The 25,630-nt window shown below is 42.4% G+C and overlaps 1 protein-coding gene across 2 annotated transcripts; it reads right to left on the reverse strand.

The window, feature by feature from the left end:
- Nucleotides 1–1,599: 1,599 nt before the first annotated feature.
- On the reverse strand, nucleotides 1,600–24,489 carry gypc (glycophorin C (Gerbich blood group)). Of its 2 annotated transcripts, none has more exons than XM_036544904.1 (4): nucleotides 24,250–24,489; nucleotides 22,294–22,499; nucleotides 4,541–4,582; nucleotides 1,600–3,667 (listed from the first exon to the last, which is right to left on the reverse strand). In XM_036544904.1, the coding sequence occupies exons 2-4, from the start codon at nucleotides 22,343–22,345 to the stop codon at nucleotides 3,471–3,473; spliced, it is 291 nt and encodes a 96-aa protein (XP_036400797.1). In that variant the 5' UTR covers nucleotides 22,346–22,499; nucleotides 24,250–24,489; the 3' UTR covers nucleotides 1,600–3,470. The 2 variants fall into 2 exon arrangements, with proteins under 2 accessions (XP_036400797.1, XP_036400796.1); XM_036544903.1 differs by having other exon boundaries at nucleotides 4,541–4,585.
- Between the last annotated feature and the right edge of the window lie 1,141 nt (nucleotides 24,490–25,630).

The following is a 25,630-nucleotide window of genomic DNA, read 5'->3' on the forward strand; positions in this document are numbered from 1 at the left end:
AAAAGAGGTCATTATTTTAATCATATGCTAATAAACTGGTTGCGGAGACTTGCGTAAGATGGCTCATTTGCAGCTTTTGAGTGATATATTCTGCTGGTTGTCTTGGATGGCATGGTCAGTCAGAACATGAAGACTCATCTTGTTTCAGTTTGTCTGTTGCAAGCACTATATATGGTATAAAAACAAAAAATGTCTGATTTTGCTGAATGCTTTATACATCCTTCTGTCTGTCTGCACAATCCCCAGGTTTTGTCTTTATGGTTCAATACACTCGTTGCACAATGCATGCAAAATTCTTCCAACTTCATGAGCTGCACTTTCCTTGTATCAATACATTTATTTCTGCCCATCCCAATGCTGGAAATGGAATATGTTTTAGTTCTAATGGTGTTTTTCCATTTGCTTTTAGTCTGAATTACCTTTATGGGAATAAATAAAATATTTGGTCTTCAAAATAATACTGCAGCACTTATATATTTAATATTTCAGGAATGAAATAAAAGTTGTGATGAAGGGCACTTTGACGGAGAACTCTTCAGTCCGGGTTCAGCTATCTCTGGGGTGGCCGATGAAACAAATATCCCAATGTATTTTATCATGTTTTATATTCAGAGCTGGAGCTGGGCTGGTATTTTTATCTGCAGCTCTTGGTGGGGCCTTTCTGCTCTGATTCTCTCAAGTGGTACTCGGAACCCTCCCGATGGAGCCCCCTGTCCCTGCTGAACCCCACTCTGACCCCACCCACACCCTCATTGGACCAACACAGCTGCAGCCAGCTGCAGCCAGATCCTTAGCCAACTCTTGGTTAAGGAACCAGACGCGTGACTAGAAAAATGCAGGTTTCATCCTAATTTGGAACCACACTGTTACACCCCTGAGCAAAGAACTGGCTTCTGCAAATATTCATCTAAAGGAATAGGACACATTTAAATAACTTATGCAAGCTGCTTTGGGTAAAAAGCACCAGCTATTGAAACGTTGATAATGTATGATGTTGATCTAGGCATACCCTTGTGATCTCAACACTGTTGATGTTTGGCACTGATGCTTCCAATGTGGTTAGTGGTGGCTTGTTTTCATGCCACTTTATTAAATAAACTTAGTAAGTTGCTCTGAATAAGAGCATCTGCTAAATGATGATAATATAACCTAATGCAATGATAAAGTATTGGGACATTGATTGGTATCATGTCACAGACATGTTTCATTTTTTGTGACATTCAAAAGTGTGACATGTTAGATAATGTCTGCAATAGGCTACATCCCAGTAGATGCTCATCACTGTTAACACTGTATAAAGTTAATTTGTTAAATTAGTTAAATTCGAATTAAATTCTTTTCAAACCGTAACAACTTTTTAAACCGATGAAAACAGAAAACTGTGGTATATGCCTGCAGGCCATCATAAAAGGAACAGATCTGACAGCTGACAACAGCAAACAACTATAAAACACAAACATGTTTGATGCAGCCTAATTGCTTTGCCACCAGAATGGACTGTCAAAGCATGACCATGGAAGAGACACCTGTTAGATTGTTTATCAAGATTTTTATTTGAAATTCCAATGTGACTTGTAATATCTTTTGAACTTTCCATGCACAACAATCAAAAAAGACAAAGACACTTCTGGAGCGCTCGTTAAGGGCTAATGAGATAGTTAAAACGGCCTTGCAATAATGAACAGCACTAGAGAAATACCGGGGGTGTTGAGAGTAAATTAGATTTGTGTTCAAGCCTTATTCTCAGTGACCATTTCTTTTACAAATGCACATGCCTATATCCCAGATATAAAAGTAATGACTTTGTGTTTGGCATCCTTTGTTCAGTGTCATTCCACAATAAAACAAAACAGCATCACACATGAAAAGCTATTTCACTAAAAAAGAGCTCAGATTTAAATTGCAATGTAATGCAACTGTAATAAAGGCAGTTTTAAGCTTTTCTACTAAGGCCCTGAAAAGCACCATGCTACATTCCAGTGAATAATGGTGCAAAGATGTGATTATGGCTTTGAACATTCACCCCTCTCTTGTACATCACAGTACATAATCCCAAGGTTTTAAATGAGAGACCAGCTGAGTGCTTTGATTAGAAGAAGGTCAGGTTTGTCCTGGATGGGGCCAGTTTCAATCAAAATTACCTGACCTTGAAACCCAGAAATGTCTCTTTCCCCAAGGTGCCCTGTGGTACAAGTGATCATTTTTAGACAATACTATATATCCTCCTCCATTTCCAGGATTGAACAGTTTTATCATTAGATTGGTGATTATGTTCTGACTGAAATACATCATTTCTCCTTCTCCAGTCAATATACGTTTCAAATAACTCCACAACAGACAACAGAAAAAAACCCTATACACTGTAAAGCCAATGCTGATTATGGTTTATGGATAATAAAACATTATAGGGTTCCAATATAAAATATAGTAAACAATAATGATATACAAAAGGAGGGAGGGACAGTGATAGCTGAATTGTGATGCAAACAAATTTCATCTTAATTTGGGGAAATCTGGAACCCACGTGGGGTGTGTTGGTTATTTGGTTTACTAGTGATCAGACCAGTAGGCCTGCATTGACTACTGGGTCCCAGAAGAAGAAGCATGGCACCAGACAAGCCTTTGAAGTGGACGTTTGAGCTGTCAGCTGCTCGAGCCCAGAGTGTGTGAAGTGGCAGCAGCCATCCGTAGCCATGCTTGCTGAATGCGATCCCGGGCTGTGTCTACCACCATGGCTGGCATCAAGGAGTCCTTCTTCTAAATCCACATATCTATAAACATTTTTTAAACATTGGTCTTATTCTCAGAGAGAAAGCACAGAAGTCTCTGACAACTAGGTGCACCACCCTCTGCATATAATCACCTTTGAATGATTGTATTTCTGTTCCTCATTTCCATCTTCACCAATGCAGGGACAGACTGGCGATGTATTAACTGCACAGTGAGGAATCTCTTTGTGACTCACTTTGGTATTGGCACTGCAGGTTTTTGGTTATGAAGACCCTTTTGCTTGCACTGAAAACTCAACCCAGTGTAAAATGCTGGACAATGATTTTCGAGGAGGGAGGGTGTCTAATTGTTCTGAAAAAGCTGTTAGCTGCAGCCACTGATCACCCAGTTTTTCAGTTTGTTTTTTTTTTAAAGTGTACCCATTTTACTGCAGACACTGTCTGCTGGGGGGACTACAAAAATAATGTAAGGTGGTTCTATATTAAAGTACTGAGTTTGCTGCAGCATAAAAAGTATGAAATAGAAGTCAGCTAAAAAACATGCTTTAAATGTCTTTTCATAGGTCTGTAAGCATTGGGCGGTGCATGCTTGGGGGCTCACTTAGGGGCGGGTGGGGTGAAAGTAGGAGAGTGCCTTTTCTAGTAAAAACTTAGAGAGTTCAATGGCACTTTTGGGTCTTTCTTCCAATGTCCCATGTAGAGAACCCCAATGTGGATACTCTTTTGGGATGTCCTTGAATCTCATATGAAGTACTCCTTCTTGCTCTCATCCATGGCTTCCTGCAGGGAGGGGTCATTCTTGAGTGCGGAGTCGGCCGTCTCGGCAAACTCCGTGCCCTTGGCCTCATTGGTGTGGTAGGTGCCCTTGTGCCGGTACATGTAGCGACACAGCACCACCGCCAGGCAGATCAGAACCAAGATCACCGCAGCAATGACGCCTGCCAAGGTAAAGGGGGCAGAATTCAGACTCAGTGAAACACACAAGACAGGAAGGTGCCCTACAGCACCTACAAAATTTTTTTGGAGTGCCAGAACTCCTTTCAGTTGTGGTTAATTACCAGAGGCAAAATTGTTCCTTTGGACCTAATTTTATTAAAAAAAACCCACATATACAATTATACACATTATACAATTAATATGTTACTGAATTAATAACATGTTTGGGATGTGCTCTTAGGAAAATTATCCTGATGTGGGCCTCTGACACTGAATGAGGGATGTAGGGATAAGGTATAACCCTTCCTCAATTCCTCCTTTATCAGAGCCCCCACTTTACCTCATTATATTCTATCACCTTACATCAATGATTTTCAGTGTTTATCTGCTCAGCATTTGCTCCTTGTTAAGGGTAAGTTATAAACTTTACAGTGCAATTTGCAGCCCATTGATGTTGGCCAGTAGTGAGAGATGAGCTGCTAATAGGCAGGCAGAGAATTTATCTTTGAACTGATAATGGGTTAGAATTTTTTTTCCTTATTAACAAGCTTAACAAGCCACTGATTCCTTTTTACATAATTGTGTCTAATGTTGTAGCATTACCTGTTTAGGTAGTGCTACTGGATCAAAAACTAGAGCAGCCTAATTGTCCTGATAAAGTAGATTCTCTTGCTTACCCACTGATAAAGCTGGACTATTGGCTGAGCAATTTGTACCTTGCTAATATTTAAAAGTGACAGTTCTTTATCCTGATTTTGAACCCATGGGTCCAATATCCACTATACCACATGCTTCTTATCTTCAGAGCATGGGCACATTGACTCTAATATCAGATGCTCTGACATAACTAAGGCTACAGACTGACTCCAGCTCACCTCCCAGGATGGCGTCAAAGGATCCATCGTCCACTTCGGCGCCTGCTGAGAAAGAGAAATGGCCAGTCAATGCCAGGAGAAGACTCCATACGGTTACACACACACAGACCCATTGCAGTCAATTCTTCATCACCTCTCACGAGCTTGCTAATATGCAGGGAGGTTGCATCATTTTGACAGATCGAGCTTATTTACAGTCTCATCATATACTTTGCAGGCACTGTGTTTGATCAGGCTTGCATGTCTTACTGTTTGATTGTTGTTCCTGGGGACATTTTGACTGAGGTAAAACAGGCTAGACAGCTGGTCCCCTGAGTGTGACGTCTGGTGCTGTATATCCATCAAAAGAGGAAGAGCAGCTAATTAAAGAAAGCAATTAAGGTGTGGCTAATCATAAATTATAGCACAGGAACATCTGTCCACCCTGACTCCGCTCTCTCTGAAGGACGGCACACATTCGACAGTGTGGGGGTGTGCGTGCGTGTGCGGTTTCTTCTAGCTATCCAGTTCAGAAACTTTCTTGCTCCAGGTGTGAGAAGCAGAATCCTCACATCACTAAAGTGCTGCAAGACTCAAGACAATACGGTGATAGATCCACTAATGCATACAATTAGAGCACACCTCATTAACGCTTAATTACCCGCAACACCTTGGCGTTAGCCTATGATTAAAGCATCATTAATCAGCATTGTTTAAACTGCGGGCACGCTGTCAGTCATCACAGAGCGTGTACCGCTTGCAGAGCCCTCTCAGCTCTCAGAGGTAGCCAGAGCAAACCAGAGGAGCCGGTGGGGGGTTTGGGGTGTGTTCATTGGTTCATTATCACCCGGTTTGCAGGGTCACAGGGAGGCCTTTGTCCAGACACTTGCATCCTCAAGCCTAATTAAACCACTTTCCCTCTCCGCAGTTTCCTATGGTTTCCCTGTCTCATTTGTGCATTTCCTGCCTTAGAGGCTTTTGCAAGTATAGGCCTTGTTACCATATATCAGGGACATTTTCTCTTTTCTGAAAGGACAGAGCTTGTCACTGCAGTTGTCTTTTTGCTTATGATGTGTAAAAAGCAGGGGCCTTGTAACAAGATTTTTATGCTGTTCAACCTATGGTACTGTATTTATAAAATTTTCACATTTTCAAGGGATATGATGTTTAGTACACTCAGTTAATCAGCCAGAAAAGGGGTTTTGTGGAAATTCCTCCCCCTCTTCATGAAGCATCTCTCCTGAGTTGAAAGGAACAACCCGGTGCACTTCGATTGACATCACACTGGGTTTTTTAAAACACTTTGCTTTCTGTGTGAATGCTAATGGCGTTTCAACTCACACCTGTGAAAACTTTAAGGCAAGCAAACAGATAAGGTAAAAGTGTACATTTTTATGCACTTTAGAGGAAAAAAAATATCCCTTTGTCACTCCAGGGCACAGCAGTGAACTGGAGAAAACAAGTACACAGAAGTCTGTTTTTGTGTGAATAATGCAATAAACTGAGACTGGTGATAAAAGAACAGTTATCTTCAGCTCTAAAATAAACACGCCTCAAAGCTCAACATTGTGTTACACAGATAATACAAGACAACAAATGTAGATTTGCCTGTATTTACAAAAACAGGGAGTAGGATTTTTATTGAGATTTTTTTCCATGAATTACTACTTTTACTATTACACCCATTGTAAAATGGGAGGTGTGATTCATTTTAAAACCATAACAGTTTGAAAAGGCACTTTAATTGATAAGTGATTAAATCGAAGCTGTATCAATTCTTTTCATCTTCATTTGGACAGATGCTTTCTCACTCACTGAAATGTCCAGGCAGGTATCACAGAGCACTGAATGTACAGTCGGTCCACTGTCGCTAACAGACACTTGTCATAGCCTTGAGAACAGCTCGTAAGGCAGACCTGTTTGCGATTCCAAAACTGAGAGGAAGGCTGCTCGATCTGAACAGGGTTCGAGGTGGGTCCAGTGGTCCCCCCCACCCCCCAAGGAGACAATGGCACAGCCTTGAGCCGAAGATGGAAAGAAGCCAACACGGGGACACAGCCGTTAGGTGCCAAACGGCATCTAGGCACTGAAGGCCCTATTGATTTTGGACGTTCCAGTCAGCACGAATGAGGGAATAAATGTGCCCTGGGGGCTGAGTGTTTTCTTTCATTGTGCTCCCAGAAGTGACGCTAATCTGTCTTGAATACAGTGCAGTGCAATTACACTCGTAAGTATTACAGAGCACTGGCCCCAGATTAGCTCTACCCTGCAGCCCAGTGGCTGGCATCATGATGATACGATTCCTTTAAGGAGGAAATAAACACTGCAAAACTGCAAACAGTGCTATATAATAGAATGTTGACCATGAGAGTTTTTAAAATGGTTTAATTCTGAAAATATCACTGTCCTTTTTCTTTTTAAATAAAAACTGTCTTTCTAAAAAAAAAAAAAAAAACATGCAAACGTATACCAAACACGCCAGTTTGATTGTAAATTCTGTGATGTAACTCCCAGCAAGGTAATTATTTTGTATATTTTTCAACATAGTGTACGGCATTAGCTTAAACAGCTCCAGGTCCTTTTTAACACAATTTTACATCTTGCTTGAGGAGACCTATAAATAACCACCAAGAATATTGCATTTAGAGCAAAGCAAAGTGAAGGCTGATCTGTTATTCTCAAAGCAATCTCCATGAAGGAGGTAAAAATGAAAACACAACTTCTTTTTGCAAACTGTGCATAAAGGATTCTAATTAACCTCAGGTGAATCTTAACTGTATTCTCAGCCTCAGCTGTTAATAAACAATAAAAGTGGAAATTGTACATCTGTTGCAGCTTAGCTTCTTTTTGAAACTTCCAAGATGGATTTGCTGGTAAAGTTTATCTTTGGGAATTATGCCATTATGACACTGAGACAAAACTTGCTGAAAAAGGTTTGTGTTTGTGTACAGGTGTGATGACATGGATTGTGAGCGGGTAGCAAATGGGGAATAGACCATTCATTTTATGGTATGAAATGATTTAATAGACACTGTTTTCTAAATATGCTGCTCCTACTTTAAGTTTAGACTTGCTATTTACAGTTACAATTTAATCCTTCTTGACAGAAAAGGGTAAAATAAAGTCTAAAGTGGAAACGTCATTTCCTCTTGACTACTATGATATAGGTGTTTATTGACTGTTTCACACTTTATAAGTCAAAACATGTCAGTTAAATTCTAACCAATTAAACAGACCTCCAAAGTAAAATGTTTTGAAGGTGATCTGGTGAGTCTTTGGTTGGAAGAGGTGGTGGCGCTGGCGTTGATAGCGGATGGGATTGGATTGAAGCTGAGAGCCGTGTCTTTGCCAGTTTCTCCCAGCAGGGAAGCCTGAGCAGAGGCGGGAAGTGATACAGCCGTGCTAAACCGAGGGTGAAATCTCCCTCTCAGGGCCTGATGCTCTCTTTTGGTACACTTCCAAGAAGATGGACGTTTGCCGTTTATTATTTAACACAAGAAGGCCACTCAGGTGGCTCGGCTTTATAAAGACATCTTGACATCTGCAATCTACAGCACAAGCTATGGGCAACAGCTACAAATGTAATTCCCAGGAAATGGGATGATACTTATTAAGTTTGTAAATGACAGTTTCACTGGGATCAACAAAGCAATACGAAAAACAGAAATATAAAGTTACATTTATTAGGAACAAAAAGCTTCCCTTTTTCACTGTGTACTTGTTCTTGCTCCTCTAACCAAAATGAATATCTGAGATGTGCTTCTTTCCTTTTCTTGAGCAAGGCAAATCTAGGGTCAGGAGGGACTCTTAGAGACAGTAATGTGCATGCCAGAAGCTGGATGCTTCATTTTTAACATATGCTCATGTGCTTCTGAGGTGCAGAAATGGCTATGCTCTCTCATGTTGAAGTGCCCTGGGCTTCCACTTTGACTGTAATTGGTTGGATTACTTTTTCCAACCTCGTTCATTATTTATGTAAGTCTTTTCAGGGTAGCGGTTCCCTACATATTACAGGTACTACACAATTTTATTACCGGTTCTTTCATTTCTTACGTAAGATTTGGAGATGAAAACATATTTTTTATTTATCATTTGAAGCAACGGGAATAAGTGAAAAGCTACAAATATAAGATGTAAATGGCAGTGCGGGTTGCTTTCATGCTGGAGTGAATGCACAGTCTCAGATAATGTGACCATTAGAGCTTCTGCTGAATCAATATGCTGACCCAGTTTCAAATTGTAAATCTAGAAGAGCATGAAGGATGACCATTTTGGTTAAAGTCACAGGGCTACAAAGAACAAACACCAGAACTGAACTGGTGCAAGAACTTGAAAGAACATATGGCCTTATTACATTTTTTTCAACATTTTGAGCCCTTGCTGCCAGGCTACAAGTATACAATATAAAAAAGTGTAAAAAATCCAGCTATTTTTCATTGTTTTTCCCCTGCCTGAACATCCAAGCATGGCCCAAGAGTATCAAGGAAAAGGACAGGAAAAGGACGAATTAAGCTAATCTATTTGACATTGGTTTTAAACTCCTGGCCCATGGAGGAATGGGTGGGGGCATCATAGTGAGATCATTCTGGGGCTCCAGCTGTCTTGTAGAAGTTAATGAGGTGCAGGAGGAAGCTCATGGGAAGACAGTGATGTCAGAATGGGATCCCCAATGGAGTGCAGTTCGCCAGTCGTTTCTGCGTTTGAGAGGTAATAGGAGAAAATTTCAGCCCAAGGGGGAAGGCAGGGTTTCACAGATGTTAATAACGTCCACACCCCTTTTGCCTTCTGCATGGGAGTATGCGTGGCTGAATGTGCAAAACCCAAAGGTAGTAATTTTTGCCATAGCTGTCAAAGTGGATATTTGTGTAATTTAAATACACATTAATGCAAGTAATCGCTAGTCAAGCGATCTGCTGTACTTCAATTCCTCTTCATTTTCTGTTTGGAATGGACAGCATTTCCCAGCTGAACAAAAAGAATCAAAGTATAGTTATAGAAAAGGGCACTATGAAATACCACAGACATCATCTGCCTACCCCCATTCCAATTATTTCCAGAGAACTTTTGCTGATTGCACACATTGAAATTTCCTGTCACTTTCTGTTCAGATGAACTGTGTCTTGAACTTTATGAATTCAGGAGGAGAAAAGTAACTTCTATTCAAGAAAAACCTGTGGCTCCAATCAACCCATTTCAATTAAGTACTTTTGTTCTTATTTTATCAGCTGTGTGGAAAAGGAGGAACATCATCACAGTATGGAAATTTTGCAGGCTGTGAAAGAGTTGAACAATCGCTGGGTACACACTCTGAAGTTCATTAAAGATTCTGCACATTTGAGATGAAAACTAGCTTGAGAAAACCATAGGAGATCAAGTGTTCATATGTTTTTTGCAGTAAGATTATGAAGTGTCATAATTAAACCACAACAGGATACATGCGATCCAATTAGGAGCCACCACACAGTTACCTAAACTCTGCCGCATGCTTGTGGTCATTAAGTGTGTCCGTGGCTGGAGCTGTGCCCATGTGCAGCTGTGAGAGACAGCAGTCAGCTCAATCTCCTAATCAGGCCGATCTCCCGTGTCAAGATCACGTGAGAACCATGCTTATAGCACGGGGGGGGGGGGGGGGGGGGATTTACTAATTATGTATCTGCTGCATCGTGACTTTATTTTAGTAGTTTAAGGCGTGGAAAATAAGTGAGTGTAAAATACATATATTTTAAGGTAAGGTTTCATCACATAATTGCACTGCAAGACTGATCTGGTTGCTAGTTTTTTTTTTTTTTAATTAGGGGAGGGTACAGAATGGTATTTTTTAAAATTTGAGAATAATGTATATGAAATAGGAATTATTGCAGGTTATACTATTTATATAATTCAAAGAAATTTCTGGCTCACAAATCAAGCTGTACAAGCTGTTTTTCATATTTGAGTGTTTTAAAGATACATAGGTCTTGAAGGAGAAGGTATCATACATTTACCTTTCAAGCACGAGACATCAGTCCATGGGAGATTCTGTCAGGGGATTGGTGCTTGCTGGGATCATTTAGTTCAAACTTTAAAGCTCTGTCACACAGCCCTCTGCAGAGCCTTGCTCCCACACCCATTCTCTCTGGACACCTTCACTCCTTCCACCTACCAGAGGTTCTGGAAGCAATTACTGTGACCTGAGATCACAGTACAGGGCCCCTTCCTGTATGATGTCATCACAATCAGGTGAAGCCTGGGACCAGATCCTGCAGTATGGTTCCTTTGGATGCATGGTCACAGCTGGACTTACAACCGTGTCTAGGCCAGCCCTCTTTTTTTTCATTGTCTTGCTTTTTGTCTTTATCCAGCATTCTTTTTGGAAACACCAACTGGACATATAACTCTTGTCTCACTGGGACAACCACTGCACTCATACAGGAGTGCTAGGGTGTAGTGGATGATATCCTTTGCCACACACGCACATCAACTGCAACTATTTTTTTCGCTCCACGAGTCACCCAGTGCACTCCAGTGAGCACAGCACCTGTTGGAGCATGGCTGTATGTTCACTGATGTCGTCTGAGCATCCTGTAGGCAACTGACAAGTCACAGGGCACCTCCGAGTGGTGAGATGTGCAACCCCTGCTGTCATACCCATGCCTATACTCAGCAGAATGAAGCCAGTTACTTCCACCTCTGTGGGCCCTGGGCAATTATTGGCTGACAAACCCAGACCATAGAACTCTCAAATGCTTTCAAGGGAAGTGCCTTAACCACTGCACTGTCAGGTACTCTCATTACTCTTGTTCCTTAAACTTTATGAAAATGCCTATTAAAGCCCTTCAAGATGTTTCGCCATATTTAAAATTAATTTATTCAAGTTACATTTTCGGCTCTGAACTGGAACAGGCATTGTTACTCAGTTGATAATAATCGGCTTCTGGATTGCCTTGGTAGCACTGAGAGAGTGTGGCTTCATGAACTTCCAGGATGGGTGGAGCTATCATGTGCTTTCAATCATTCACTAATTTAAACAAATTAAGTGTTTGGATCGGTTGACTGGAGCCAGTTATTGACAGCACATGGCAGTTTCACCCATCATGAGGTCTGTATGGTGTACTTTTATCCACTCAGTCTGTTCCCCTGTAAACTTCTCGTGCCCTTTTTCATCTCTTTTTTTAGCCTGTCAAATATGTGCTCCATCAGGCTGTTGGATACTCCAAGTTAAGCATAAAGTTATCTCACATGGATATCACTGAAACAATTATTTGATTTCTTTCATAAGCTGTGGGTGAATGAGCAAAGTATTGGTACCCAAAGACTGACATTTTACAGTGTGTCTCATGTACGTATCCTACAGTGTTTTCCAGATTTAAGTGTGTAGGTTGTAGCTAGTGGTCACCACGGTGATATGAGATTTCAGCCTGAAGCTCCTTGCAGCAGACTTCTCCGAGGGGGGGGGGGGGGGATTCTGGGCCTCACCTTGGCAGAACTTGCTGTTTATTGTCAAGTGAGCTATAACAGCACATGTGCAGCCCCTCTCCCACTTCCCTCATGTCATTACACAACATCTCAAATATTTGGCAGCCAACTTGTTTTTCTATCTCTCCTTGTACCTCCCTCCCTCCCTCTCTGCTTCTTGCTCTGAAGAGTTATTTGATACTGTTTCACGACAAAAAACTTTCACCATTACCTATGACCACACAATGTAGTAAATGTCATGACGATCATGGGCTGAAAGAAGATCCACAGTTTAATTTGACAAAAATATTGCAAGGCTACACATTTCTTTGCATTTAAAAGGGAGTAAGTACGACACTGTTAATAAAACATGCTATCCTGAAGAAGACCAAATCTTTCTCTTGCTCATCACTTTATGCATTTATTTGCTGATGATTTCCCAGCTGTCAGTTCAGTAGTCTGGGTTGACCATGCCGCCCTCACCGGACGTGACACCCTCTCGCTCTGAGCTGGCAGGACGACCTCCCAGTTTGGGAGGGCAACTACCTCTTGAGGCCGGCCGCTCCAAATGCCTGACAGACGCTGGCTTTCTTTTCCCTCATTAACTTCAGAGGTATAAAAGGAATCAAAAATCTAATTTGAAACGGGTCCTGAGCAGGGCTCATGCAATTTTAAACACTGCAATCTCACAGTCACCGAATTCGACCCAGAACACTGGCAAAAGTATGACTATTATTTTATTAATTCATTAGCTTAATAAAGCCAGACATAATGAGGGCACTTTGAGAAGTGGTTAGGGGATATTTATTGACACCAAATCATGCTAACCTTCCGTAGACACTACCCAAGGGTATTAAACATCTCCTGTGTGTTCATAAATATTTTGTATTCACATATGCAAGCTTATCATTCTCATGACAGCTCAACTAAAAAAACAATCTGCCAAGACAATCAGGAATATTATCAGAACAACACTAATGTGGAAATCAGTAAGATTCACTGGAGTATTGTCTCTTGTACAGGATTGCAAGTTCTGTAAATATAGAACAAGACATTTGGACTCATCTAGATTTTGTGAAGACACTGTACTATTGCTCAGCACTATTACAAAAATTAATCCTCTAATTTTACATAAGATGAATTACTAAACTGACATCAGAAGAACATTCAAATCTCTCTTAAGCACACAGTACATCTCAGGACTGTAGAATGAAGAGATTATTTTGAGATTATATTGTGTGTGTGTGTGTGTATGTGTAAACCATTAATGCATGCAAGCCCACATATGTATGGGTCTCTGCCATGCACTAATATGTTTTAATTATTGGGTGTCTCAGCAAACACTTTTCACTATATGAGATCAGGTTGGCTGTCTGTTCCAGCATCTGCATACAGTAGGAAACAGAGCAGTGGACAGCTAACAAGGAACAAAAGAAACTGTCAAACAGTAACCACCACACTCAGCTAAGTGTGGAGAAAGTCACATGTTGGACAGAGGTCTGACATGACAGCTTATGAAAATGTCACCTTTCCATATCTCCTGCAGCGTATTTCCGGAGGGTGGATGGTCATTTAGAGATGGCTACTGATAGCTGCTAAACAGCGACATATGGCAGGCAGGATGGGCAATGTTTTCTACTCAAACAAGAAAACTTTTACACTTAATCATTCAATACAATTAGCAAACAATTACAAAGATCATAGGCAAGTCTACCCCTATTCGTCCATCACACAGTATTAACAGTGTACCACTATCCCACCAACATTATAATCATTACAACAGTAAAACACATTCATATTAACAGAATGCATGCTGTGCTTTTGCTCCCCCCATTGTGGGACAAACTGTTTGTTTGCTCAGATAATATGAATGTGTCCTGAATAAACCCTGTCTGAATAAATCTCCCTTCTGCATATTCCTTTATTCATTTATTTATCATGTTAGTATATGTCTGCATGATAAAGGTATTTTTTTTTTATTTTTATATTGTTACGTACAAGGACGTCTTAGTTCCCCTATTGTGGAACTCTCATCCAATTAAAATTTTGAATTCAGAAACTCTTGAATCTGTCCTGCCTTGACTTCATTTGTTATTCAAAATTTAACTGTGTACAGCACCCTGAGACACCTTGACGTATGAGTGTGTTACATTAAAATATAATTTATTGATTGATTATTTTCAGAAGAGAATATTGGCACCCCTCGTTAGAAACCCCAGCTCCCATGCTTACACATCCATGTTTTAACCTTGTGTGTTCTGGGACCTCTAAAGGGAAAGTTCTATGAAAGGAAAGTCAAGTCAAAGACCTATGAAAGGAAAGTTCTAATTCCCCAGTATTCTTGTCAAACATTATTAACTGCGGAGCTGAGCCCATTTCCGAAACAGTAGGCATCAACGCCCTGTGAGAAGTATGATTTTTCCTGTTACAGCTCAGCCAGAAAGCATCTCTGCACCCTAAACGATCACAGCAAACGCTTCCTGGCAGCCTGGCAGCTACGCTCTTCCCAGGGAAGACACGTTTCCTCTGACTGTTTCTTCCGCTCTCCCCCCTAGACGAAGCTGACAGCCCAGCGCGCTTCTACCCTTCAGCACTCTGTCAGCGCGCTGTACGCAGATGCAGTGTCAGGTCAGGCCTGCCCAATCAGCTCCTGTGCATCTGCATGCTGGCGGCGGAGGCTTTGTTTTAGACACACCTGTTTCCTGTCTCTGTGGGGGAGGGGTGGGGGGTGGTTTTGGGCTGGGTCACACTAACTGTGCGTCCCGTTTGATGGCGCCTGTCATCCATCACTTGTCAAGCAAACGGTTTCTTGTCAACAAAACGGCCTTTGTTCCTCAGTTATTTGCGCTTTCTCCTTTGAATCAAGGGCCTTTCTCACACAATAAAAGTCACACAAATGTTGATGTAGTTACGGTGCACATGATAATTTTGGCAGACAGCTCAACACACGCATGCACAAAAGCAAACATGCACGCATGCACCCACACACAATATTTACAACAGAAGCAGTAATTATTCTCTCATAGGTATGGTTCTTATTCGCATCTTGCCTAAACTGACAAAGCTTTCAGAATTTTAATTTACTTACAAAATTATTACAGTATGCTGTATCTGGTGTGTATGTGTCTATATAAATGGGTATGTTATGCAGATGTGACATGTTACAAAGCTGATACTTGGTACATCGTGACTTGGTACTGTTTAGTGAAGAGGTATGTTAGAGGTGTCTTTTCCTGTGTATAATGGAGTAGGTCCAGGCTTGATTGTTAATTGGGGAGATGAAAGAAAGTCAAGCTAAAAGCCTCTCAGTGTTGTAAACATACTACGGAGGGCTGCAGCTGTGAGAAGTAAATGTGGGCTTAATATGTAAGGAGTGACATTAATGAAACCAATAATTACCACAACTTACAAACAAGGTAAACCATAGGAAATACACACATGCCAACTAGACTTCAACCTTTAAAAGACATAATTGATTACGAAATTAATGTTTTGAAATAAGATTTTGCTCCCTCACTTGCCTAGTCAATTACTGCTGCTCCTCTAAGGAGGTTCAAAGGCGAGCAATCATGAATCATATTATAAAAAATGAGAGAGAAAATAATTGCAGGAAAATTGCATTCTCATTGCACAGGGTTATCTTCAATGAGAGAAAGTTGTTCTGTTTGTATCTGGAGGGAGAGAGGCGAAGCATTTGGGCTTGGGGTAGAGATTTGCACTGGGGTAGAGATCTGCTGTGTTAAAACACCTTGTTTTCTTGAAAAAAAAAAATCATTTTATCTATAATTCTTAGCAAGGGGATGGAATCCTCAAGGTATGCATAAATTAATTAATTTGGGGTCAGCACTCATCTTATACTTAAGTACATTTAAAATTTGGATATTCAAATGTGTCTCATCCAAAACTTTCTGACCTTAAACAATTTTTTTTTCCGCACACACTTACACATTGGTGGGTGTGTTCAAATTCTCCATCTATTTTTGCCTACACTTGTGTTGATCTCCCCACCCGTCCTCCATGCGCACACACACACACACGCACACGCACACGCACACGCACACGCACACGCACACAGACACACACACACGCACACGCACACGCACACAGACACACACACACACACACACACACAGACACACACACACACACACACAAACAAACAAACAAACAAACAAACAAACAAACAAACAGTAGCAGCTGCAAGGCAGGTGCCTTTAAGGTAAAAATAGAAGCAAAATGAGATGGCAGAGCAATCCTCCGCTCAACTGAAACTGAAAAAAAAATGCCTTTTAACTGTGCTGTGTAAGTCTGTACCTGCTCCACCACCTTCCGAACAAGCTTCACTGAAATGTCTTTAAAAAGTGTAGGGCACACACACCACCCTGAGAGAGACTGGGTGCCAGCTCGCCTGTGGATTTTAGCACGGAGGAGCATGCAGTGTGATAACTCCACAGTAGGGGACAGCACCGAGAGCGGCACGACCTGCTGCTCTGCACTCCCCCAACCCCCTCAGTCCCCCCCCCCCCCCCCCCCCCCCCCGCCCCCGCCGCCTCCCAGCCTCTCTGGTCCTCGATTCACTTGTTGATGCAGCATCATGTCAGAATCAATTCTGTCACAACCGACGAGCTCTCTCGCCACAGAGCCTCTGCCGCTCTGACCGACAGTCTCGTTAATTAAAATGCGACCACTGAACGCGGGGCTCGTGGAAAGCCCGGGAGAGATCACTCCTGTAAATTGGTCAGCGGGGGCGAGCGCGTGTTGAGTGACACCCCGTGAACCTGCTTCGCTGCCTTATCTGTAAGCAGAGCTCGTCCCCTCCAACCCTGCCTCCTCCCCCGACCGTGCACGGGAAGGTCCCGTTTGCTCGGCGGTGACGAGCGGGTCCGAGGCCTGTCTCAGAAAGCTGCACAATGTTATCAGTGCGGCACAGGCTTCCTCTCGTAGGGCTCTGTGCTGCGCCCGGAGAGGGCGACGAGGTCCCGCCCGCCTGGGTGTTTGGAAGGGCCAAAAACAATAACCGGAATAACAACCCCCCCACACACCCCCCATCCATTATGCTATGTGGTTTCAGCGGAAAACAAGGTCTCCCTCTTCCTCCCTTTCTCTTCCTGCCTCATTGTCTATCACTGCTGTCTCTCACTTTCCCTCTATCTCTCTCGATCCCTTGCTGTCTTTTTATCGTTCTTCTGAGTTCCTCTCACCCCGTCTTTCTAATTCATTTAAATTAACTTCAAAATATTTGATTGGCACGATATGCACAGACTATAAATTCTGCGAAAACTTAAAAAAACCTATCCTCTCCTTCCTTTCTCTCTCTCTCCCTCTCTCTCTCTCTCTCTCTCTCTCTCTCTCTCTCTCTCTCTCTCTCTCTCTCTCTCTCTCTCTCTCTCTCTCTCTCTCTGTCTCCCATTTTCAATGCCAGTGGTTGTATCTGGCCTTTCTAAACAGAAGCTCTTTTTGGCATTTTGTTTTCCTTGTCCCCAGCCCGATGAGAGGGCCTGTTGTCCTCCTGTTGACCAGTCCTGAACTGCCTTGTTAATGGCTGTAAAATCTTATGATGGTATCAGATGACCCACTGTAAACCATGTGGGCTGTGGGGGCTGACCTTACCGTGTCTCATTTTGCCAATTCAATCCCATCTGTAGCCATCTATTCCTCCCTGAATAGGCTCGTTATCTAAGCTCTTGACTGAAGACATGTAACCACTGGTTAGTAGAAGTATTGGATGAATCATGAATTTTGTTTCATTAGTTCATTATTCTTTTCAAGGATCTCCAAGCACTTGACAGTATAACAAAAAGTCATCTTGCCACCACAACCATGTAACATTTAACGGGGTGATGCACAACAGCTGTTTTAAATGAGCACAATCACCACACATCAGCTGCAGACAAAGGAGGAATTTGAACATCCATTTCATCTGGAATAAACAAATGGCCGGGTTACAAATTTTGGTGTAACCTGTTATATAAATGCCATGGGATCTTAACCGCCTGCTTTGGATTGGAAACTTGGTGTAATCCTGAAAGACGGTTTTGCCCACAGCATAGCGTTCTGGTGATCTGAAACGCAGGGTTTTCTACCTAGCGATGGAAGATTGCACCTTACCAGTCAAACAACATCTTCAGAGAGCGCAGATGAGGTCGACATACCTATTCAGGCTACAGGGTAGTATAATGGTATGTGAAAGTTAAAGACATGCTTACAGAACAGAACAGAGGTCTATGATTTGTGCTAGCATGCCATTAAAAGGAGAGCTTAACAGCCATGATACAGGCAGTTGGTGATGCTACTATCCAATAGGTATACATCAGAAACTGAACTTGATGTCTTGGAGTGGTCCTGAAATTGAGCTGTGGGGAGCCTTAGTCTTATCGCTGGAGAGGGGCTGCTATACTAGAGGTCTCCTTCGCTGACTCTGATAAACAGACACCCCGCTGTAATCTTTCAGGCCAAACCTGATCCCTGATCCCTCTCTGGCCCACTGCACTGCACTGAGAGGCTTGAGTAACACTCCTGGTATCCCCCCCCCCCCACCCCCCACAGTCCTGCTCCATCTCATCCACCAAGTAAACAAGATGTTTTTTCCCTGAAGATACAGCTGAAAAGCTGTTTCCTGTTACATTTCTTTTTTGTTTGGATTTTCTGGTTCCATCTCAGTTTCTTTCATCCAGGCACAGACTTTCACCTCTTCTCAGCTGCAGCCTTACTTTCCCTCGCTCTCCCTCAGTGTCTGCCGAGGTGAGAAAAACCCCCAAAGCTGACAGCAGGAGAAAATGACAACAGGCATCAGAGAGCGGTGCTCTCCCAAGCACCTGGCCTACTGTCCTTAAGTGAACTTCCTGACTCCCATGCATACCCTCTGGCTAAAAAAATGACGAGTGAGATGCTCCCTTACCCTCTTGTATGCTCAGGGTGATTGTGAGAGTTTTCTGTTTGTTTGCTTCTCTAAAACCCCTTGTGGAGAAGACTTATAGTCATCTGAAAAGTATCTGAAAATACTATGCTCTTACAGTATCACTGTCATCTGGGTAACTATGCTCTTCCAGCCTCACTGTCATCTGGGTAACTATGCTCTTCCAGCCTCACTGTCATCTGGGTAACTATGCTCTTCCAGTCTCACTGTCATCTGGGTAACTATGCTCTTCCAGCCTCACTGTCATCTGGGTAACTATGCTCTTCCAGCCTCACTGTCTTCTGGGTAAGGTTAGACAATGAAAAATGTAGTCTCCAGCACTACTGACAAATGCAAGTAAAAGAGGGAATGTTTAAATGAATGAGGTTTAATGATGATAAATAATATAATACTCAAATAGTAATTTATATTTTTTCTTGAAATTAAACAACCAGTTCCAAAAACCTCTAAAACCCCTCGTGGAGAAGAGTTACAGTCAAATAGGACAAGACAGGACAGTGGCAGCTCTCACACCTTGGTCATATCAGATACCAGCTCTCAGCTCACAAAAGGAGAATGCACAGGCTGTCCCTTCTTTAAATAGTGAATAGATAATGTAGATATGACAACTGTCATTCTACCCCTCGAGTTAACAGTGCAGCGACACCATTCCCCAAGCAACATTTCTGGACAGAAAAGTAATTAGGTTTTCAATTGCCATCTGGACCCGATTCCATGTGGCCGCAACAGAATGGCTCTTTTTAGTGTGAGATGGACGTAAAATAAAATACCATGCTCATGCCGCTCAGGACAGACATCTTTCCCCCCAATGAGTTTATGTATATGAATATGAATATATGTATTCACAGGCTTCATCTAACAAACCCCAACACGGAAGCTTTTTTTGTCTTGACACTCTTTTCAGACTCTGCCACGTGCCCGCACACACATGCTCACTCACAGACCACGTCTCTGAAATATTCCAGCAGCACTTTGGGGGGAATTCAGTGGTGGCATCATTAAAGCTCCATTGCTTGGGAGTGCTGTGTATATTTATATTTGTGCTATAATTAATGTACCTGCTGGTATTTCGTGGTGTTTTCACTTAAAGAAAGAAAGGAAAAACACGCCCTTCAGGAATAATGAGGAGTAACAGTCAACACAAGTACACAATTAACATCAGAAACAAATTACCCACATCGTACTTTGGGAAAACATTCGCCGCTGAGCGTGGAATTAATCTGTGCTTGCTTAATCATCCACATTCAGACAAATAGTAGGTATGGTTGGAGCTCAGCTAGAGGGAGGCCCGGAACCTTGCTCACAAAAACTATGACAAGGCCTGTATTGAAATTTTACTCGCTGTATTTTTCCCCTCCTTCCATCTTAGTTCAATGGCTTTGATAGATGAGAGTCAACATTAGGAAACCTCCTTGTGCTGTTCCACTGTGCTGTGCTGTGGTTCAGACTGTCAGAGTGATGCACTGTGTGGCCCAAACGCAGATGGAATAATAAAACTATGACTCTTGCAGCACAAAGCCTGAGCAAACAAAGGGAAGAAACACTTGTATTTTCCCTCAATGTTTAGTGAGGAACACTAAAGGACAGAACTGAATGTGTTCCAAGCGCTTTGAAAGAACACACCACTCAAAATAGCTTTCCCAGGTATTGTGCTGCAACCCTAGTGAGAGGCCAGATCATTTGGAAGGAAAAAAGCTGGATCAGAGCAACTTAGGAAAATGCTAAAGGGAGAAAAAAAACACTCACTTAGACACTGCTGTTACTTGAAGAACAAGGTTATCATCTTCCCCATTCTTTGTGCTCATGTTTCTGATCATCACGCTGCACAGTGGCTGTGTGGATTCACAAATAATCTGGCGCATTTCACTCACAGTGCCCATCATAGCAGCTAATGCCTTAAATGCATCTGTAGAATATGTTTGCTGGCTTATTTGCCACTTACTACCTTCCAGCCCCACCCTCACCAGCTGTCAGCCCAGTCAGTCAGGGGTCTAAAGAGGGCCAAGCCCAGTGGGCAGGGGTTGGCTGCCTTTCCCCTGTCACACCAGAGACAAGATGACACCCTGACAAATGAGAAGATTTGTTTCCCACTTCTCTCCAAGCGTACACTTTGTTTCAACATGGCCTCTTGACGTGTCTTCTCTGTCTGAGGACAAGAGTTATTAGATACTATATTTTAAGCACGTATGTGTCTTAACCTATTTATGTGCACATTTTTTTTCTGTGTCATAAATATACACAGGGGGTTCTCTTATCTACTGACATCTTTTTTGATATGCAGTTGCCCTTTTGACAGGTCTGTTTTTGCAGCAAGTTAAAGCTAAACACTCCTCCATATACAGAGTGATCCTCCAGGATGTCAGACACTTCCTGCTTCCTTTAATCAAGGTCATCAGCTCTGCACTGGCTGCCTGAGGTAAAGAGGTCCTCCATTACCATAATTTTACAAGGAATGGGGGCTGAGCTGAGACCGATATACGTTCTCTGTGTCTCTGGGACTGGTTTATTTTCCGTTATCTGAAAATACTATGCTCTTACAGCCTTGCTGTCATCTGGGTAACTTTCCCAAAAACAAGGTTAGACAATGAGAAATGTGGTCTCCAGCACCATTGACAAATGCAAGTAAAAGAGGGAATGTTTAAATGAATGAGAATGAAGCTGAATCATAATTTAAAACATAGTACTTAAATAATAATTTATATTTTTTCTTGAAATTAAACAACCAGTTCCAAAGACAAAGCGAATCAGATTATTATCAATTAGATTATTTGCCAACATATGGTATTATCAACAGAATTTGTTAAAATAGTATTATCACAGGTGTTTTACAAGTTTATCATGCTTAGAATAAAACTATGAGAGCAAAAGGCCACCAAATATTACTGTGATGAACTTATAGATAGACTTATAGAACTTATATAAGAGTTATAGAAGGACAAAGAGTACCACTCATCAGCCAATTTATTTATTCATTTTTTGTGTTAATTCGTTATGGTTTCTCCCAAAACTTCAGGCCCAATTATAATGAGATTATACAAAAAAAAACAGCAAACAGGCTAAACACAGTGCAACCATTAATGTGCTTAAACTTTTTTTCCCCTTGAGAGGTGTAAGATTATTCGCCTTTAAAAAATAATAGTAATGATAATCACACATAATTATGGCTGATTAACCGCTGGCCCCTGCCAGCTACTTCCCAAGAGTATCTTGTGATTATCTTTGCTTTTGTCCTGTCTTCACTCAACCACTCAACCACATGCCCTCCTCATTAACATAAGGACAGAGGTTGAAACAAGTTCAGAATGCTCTGCTAAATGACATCACTATATTTGTAAATGACATCACTATGTCATTTAGTTCCTTGCGGCACGGTGCAGTGCAGGGGGTGTGCAGCAATGCTTTGTAGCTGATGTCCTGTACTCACCTGTTTTGTCATTGGCGGTCTCAGTGAAGCCTACAGTTGTGCTGTTTGCCATGGTTATCTGCTCCTGGGATGTCCCAGTGAGGGATTGAGGAAGGGCAGCTGAAGCGGGCGCGCAGGGGGCAGGGGAAGAGCCAGGAGAAACTGGAGGGTGCGGGGTTTGGGAATCAGAGTGGAGGATGGATACTTTCTGCTCTGGTTTCACGCCTCTACAGACAGAGGGAAAGGAAAAGGAAACCGCATACGTCATTTATTCCTGGTCACGCGTGTCAGACTGTTACAGACAAGTCAACACACAGGTTCTCATTATATTTTCATGTCCAAGCCAGAGTAAAAGTGGATAAATTTCTAGGAAATATTTTGAAGCTGACCGCTTACCAAAAAACAGCATCCTATTTGCCAATAACAAGCACTAACAAGGCTGAGAAATGACATGCTAATGTGAACGTTTAATGAATCCACATGAGAAAGCACTAGCGCCGTTTCAAACCACCCAAGCGCCCTCCAACAAATGAAGGAAGGGCAAGATTCTGTGTGTAGCCTTGCACAGAACATGAGCTGTGCTTTTATCTCTGCAAAGCACAAACCAGTAAAGACCACCTCCTAACACCAAAGTTCCCAGACCCCCCCTCCCCTCCACCCCAGCCTCAAAACACACACACACGCACACACACACATAAACATATATCTCAGCTATGCTCAACCTCTTGCATTCCTTGCTCACTCCCCCTCTCTCTTCTCTTGCGTGAGCTAGGTTATCGACTATTGAACCTCACTGGGTAAAATCCAGAGTGCCATGTGAGATCTGTGCATGGTGGGTAAAAGCAAGTGCTTTATTGAGAACAGGCACAGCCATGGTGCTGTTGTGATGGGAATGTACAAACCTTTTGATATCACAGAGTCATATATAAACCATGGGACCAGGGGGAAAAATACAGACAATTTCTCCTCACATTTGTACGTATATGCATGAGCTAAATCAATCAGTAGTACATGTACAGATTTCACGGCTCTTCTTTCAAACAGAGGCTGTACTGTTGTGCTTTTGCATTGAAGATAGACCTTTCATGGGCTAAAACAGTCTGGCATCGCTTTAGGCACTCAGGAAGTTGGGAACAGCTTGCAAAAGGGAAGAAGTCTGCATTTTCACCAAAAGATGTGCATTTTGACTCACTGACTTGCAGGCATTTAAGGCCTAGGGTATGGACTGACTGACCTAAATCAAACCTAATCAAATTTCTTTTGATGTTGACGAAGAGTCTCTGTGTTCGTATCAGTAACTGGGATACTGAGGGGCGGGGAGGCAGATGTCAGTCACAGCTAAACTGAGGACTGTAGAAAATCAGCTTTTTGAAGATATATTTTGCATACTTTATTTACTGACACAGTGTGTGCATGCTGCGTCTCCTCTGTAATATATACCCCTGGGAAACCATTCCATGGAGTGCATCTATTCTCATCATTGATGCTCCTCCAGTTCATTAAAGGGAACGCTGGACTAATAATAACTTTCTTCTGATTCCAATGTTTGAGAGGGAGAGAGAGAGAAAAACAAACAAACACATTTCATGAAAAGCTACATGGGGTCAGGCTTGGAACTTTCTCAACTGCTAGCACTTTGAGTCTGTGGCATGCCGTGGTGGAATGGTGAGCGAAAAAAATAATCATATGTTCCTCATTATCTCTGTTCTAGGGCGAGAATGGAAAATAGACGTGAGCGACACAGATGACAACAAGCACATGTGATTTTTCAGCTTGATCACCGCAGCGATGACAGAACGAGCTCAGTTATTAGTTACGTGGTGGGAGCTGCCTGCTTGCGCTTTTTTTGCCCTCCCTCTGCCCTTCTGAAAGGGCAGCTTGTCTACAGAATAGAATACGTCTCAGAGGGAGAGAGAGAGAATAACAGAGAATAACATCCTTCAGGAAAGGCACATTTAGAAAAAACGGAGCACTCACCAAAGTTTCCAGACTCTGTAGAGCAACAAGTTTCCTCTGCAACTGAAACTTCTCAGTCCTCTTATGGAAAACGAAACAGCAACATGGACGTGACTGTGTGTGAGAAGCAGGTCCACTTTCTGATTACAGATGACAATCCTGGCATTTCAGTCAAAGAACCGTATGCAGTGTGAGTGTTTTTTTTTCTTCTTTAGAGTAGATGTAGGCCTGATCTGTTGCCTGCGAACTGCTCTGGTTGTTCCCGTGCTAATTATTTCTTTCATTTGGGCCAATGGCACACTGAGCCCCTCCCCGGCCATGCAAATGACCTACAGCTGCAATGTGAGTGAGATTCACTCAGAGGAAAAGGGGTGGGAGGCAGGAAATGCAGGGGGGCGGATGGTGACAGCAACAGAGGGGAGGGGAGGGGAGGGGAGGGAAGGGGAGGAGGTGGGCTGCATCTAACCCTGGCCACCCCACCAAAGATTTGGTCTTGAAAATCTGGGAGGAGAGCCCATTCACAGAGATCCCTAAGGAACCATTTGCTTACTTTATTATATTACTATTACTCATTTCTACAGAAGCCATCTTTCCATCCAAGGCAACTGCAACATCTTACATTTTTACATATTATGCATCACAGATCTGGGTATTTTATGAATAAATTCACCATAAACACTCTTCTCTTGAGCATGACGGCAGCGCCTCACCTGGGAATTGAACCTGTAACCTGTTACAAGTACACTACACAGCCATCCTCTACCTTGACTTAGCTAACTTCTTTAGCAGTTAAAGGAGGTGTGTGAGGAGTTGCTGGAGGCTTGGGTCTCGCTGCACAATGCAAAGTTCGTCCCCCATCTAAGCGCCTTCCTAATTTCAAGGCCTGGATTGTAATCAGAAGCCACGATAAAACCCAGACCAATTTCGAGCTACCAGAGTCGCCTAATTAAATTGGAGACGGTTTGCCTTTGGCCTGACATGATTACTAAAAGAAAAAAAAAAAAAGTAATTTCGTCCTTTAATGGAGTTCTGTTTTCTGCTGCAATTGTCTTCAACGGAACCTCAGTTTTTCTATCCAATTTTCCCATGAACCACGGAGCATCCTTCTGTCTGGCCCTGTCCCTCTGTTCACAAAAGGCTGAGTGGGCTTTCATCCTCTCACTGATGGAGAATTATCTCAGCAAATTGGTAATTGGTATCAATTATCTGACATCTGAGAGGAGAGACGAAGCAACGAGGCAGGATGAGACAGCTGACTGCCTGGGAAACGGACACTGTTCTCAACGCTATCACCCAGACAAAAGGTGGGGCTCATCTCAAAAAGAATGTGTTTTTAAACATGGTCGCATTGTGGCTTGAATGCGACCAGAGGGCAGTCTTCATGGAAACATGCACAAAACAT

The sequence above is a fragment of the Megalops cyprinoides genome, chromosome 14 (assembly GCF_013368585.1).
Source record: "Megalops cyprinoides isolate fMegCyp1 chromosome 14, fMegCyp1.pri, whole genome shotgun sequence".
Taxonomy (NCBI): Eukaryota; Metazoa; Chordata; class Actinopteri; order Elopiformes; family Megalopidae; genus Megalops; species Megalops cyprinoides.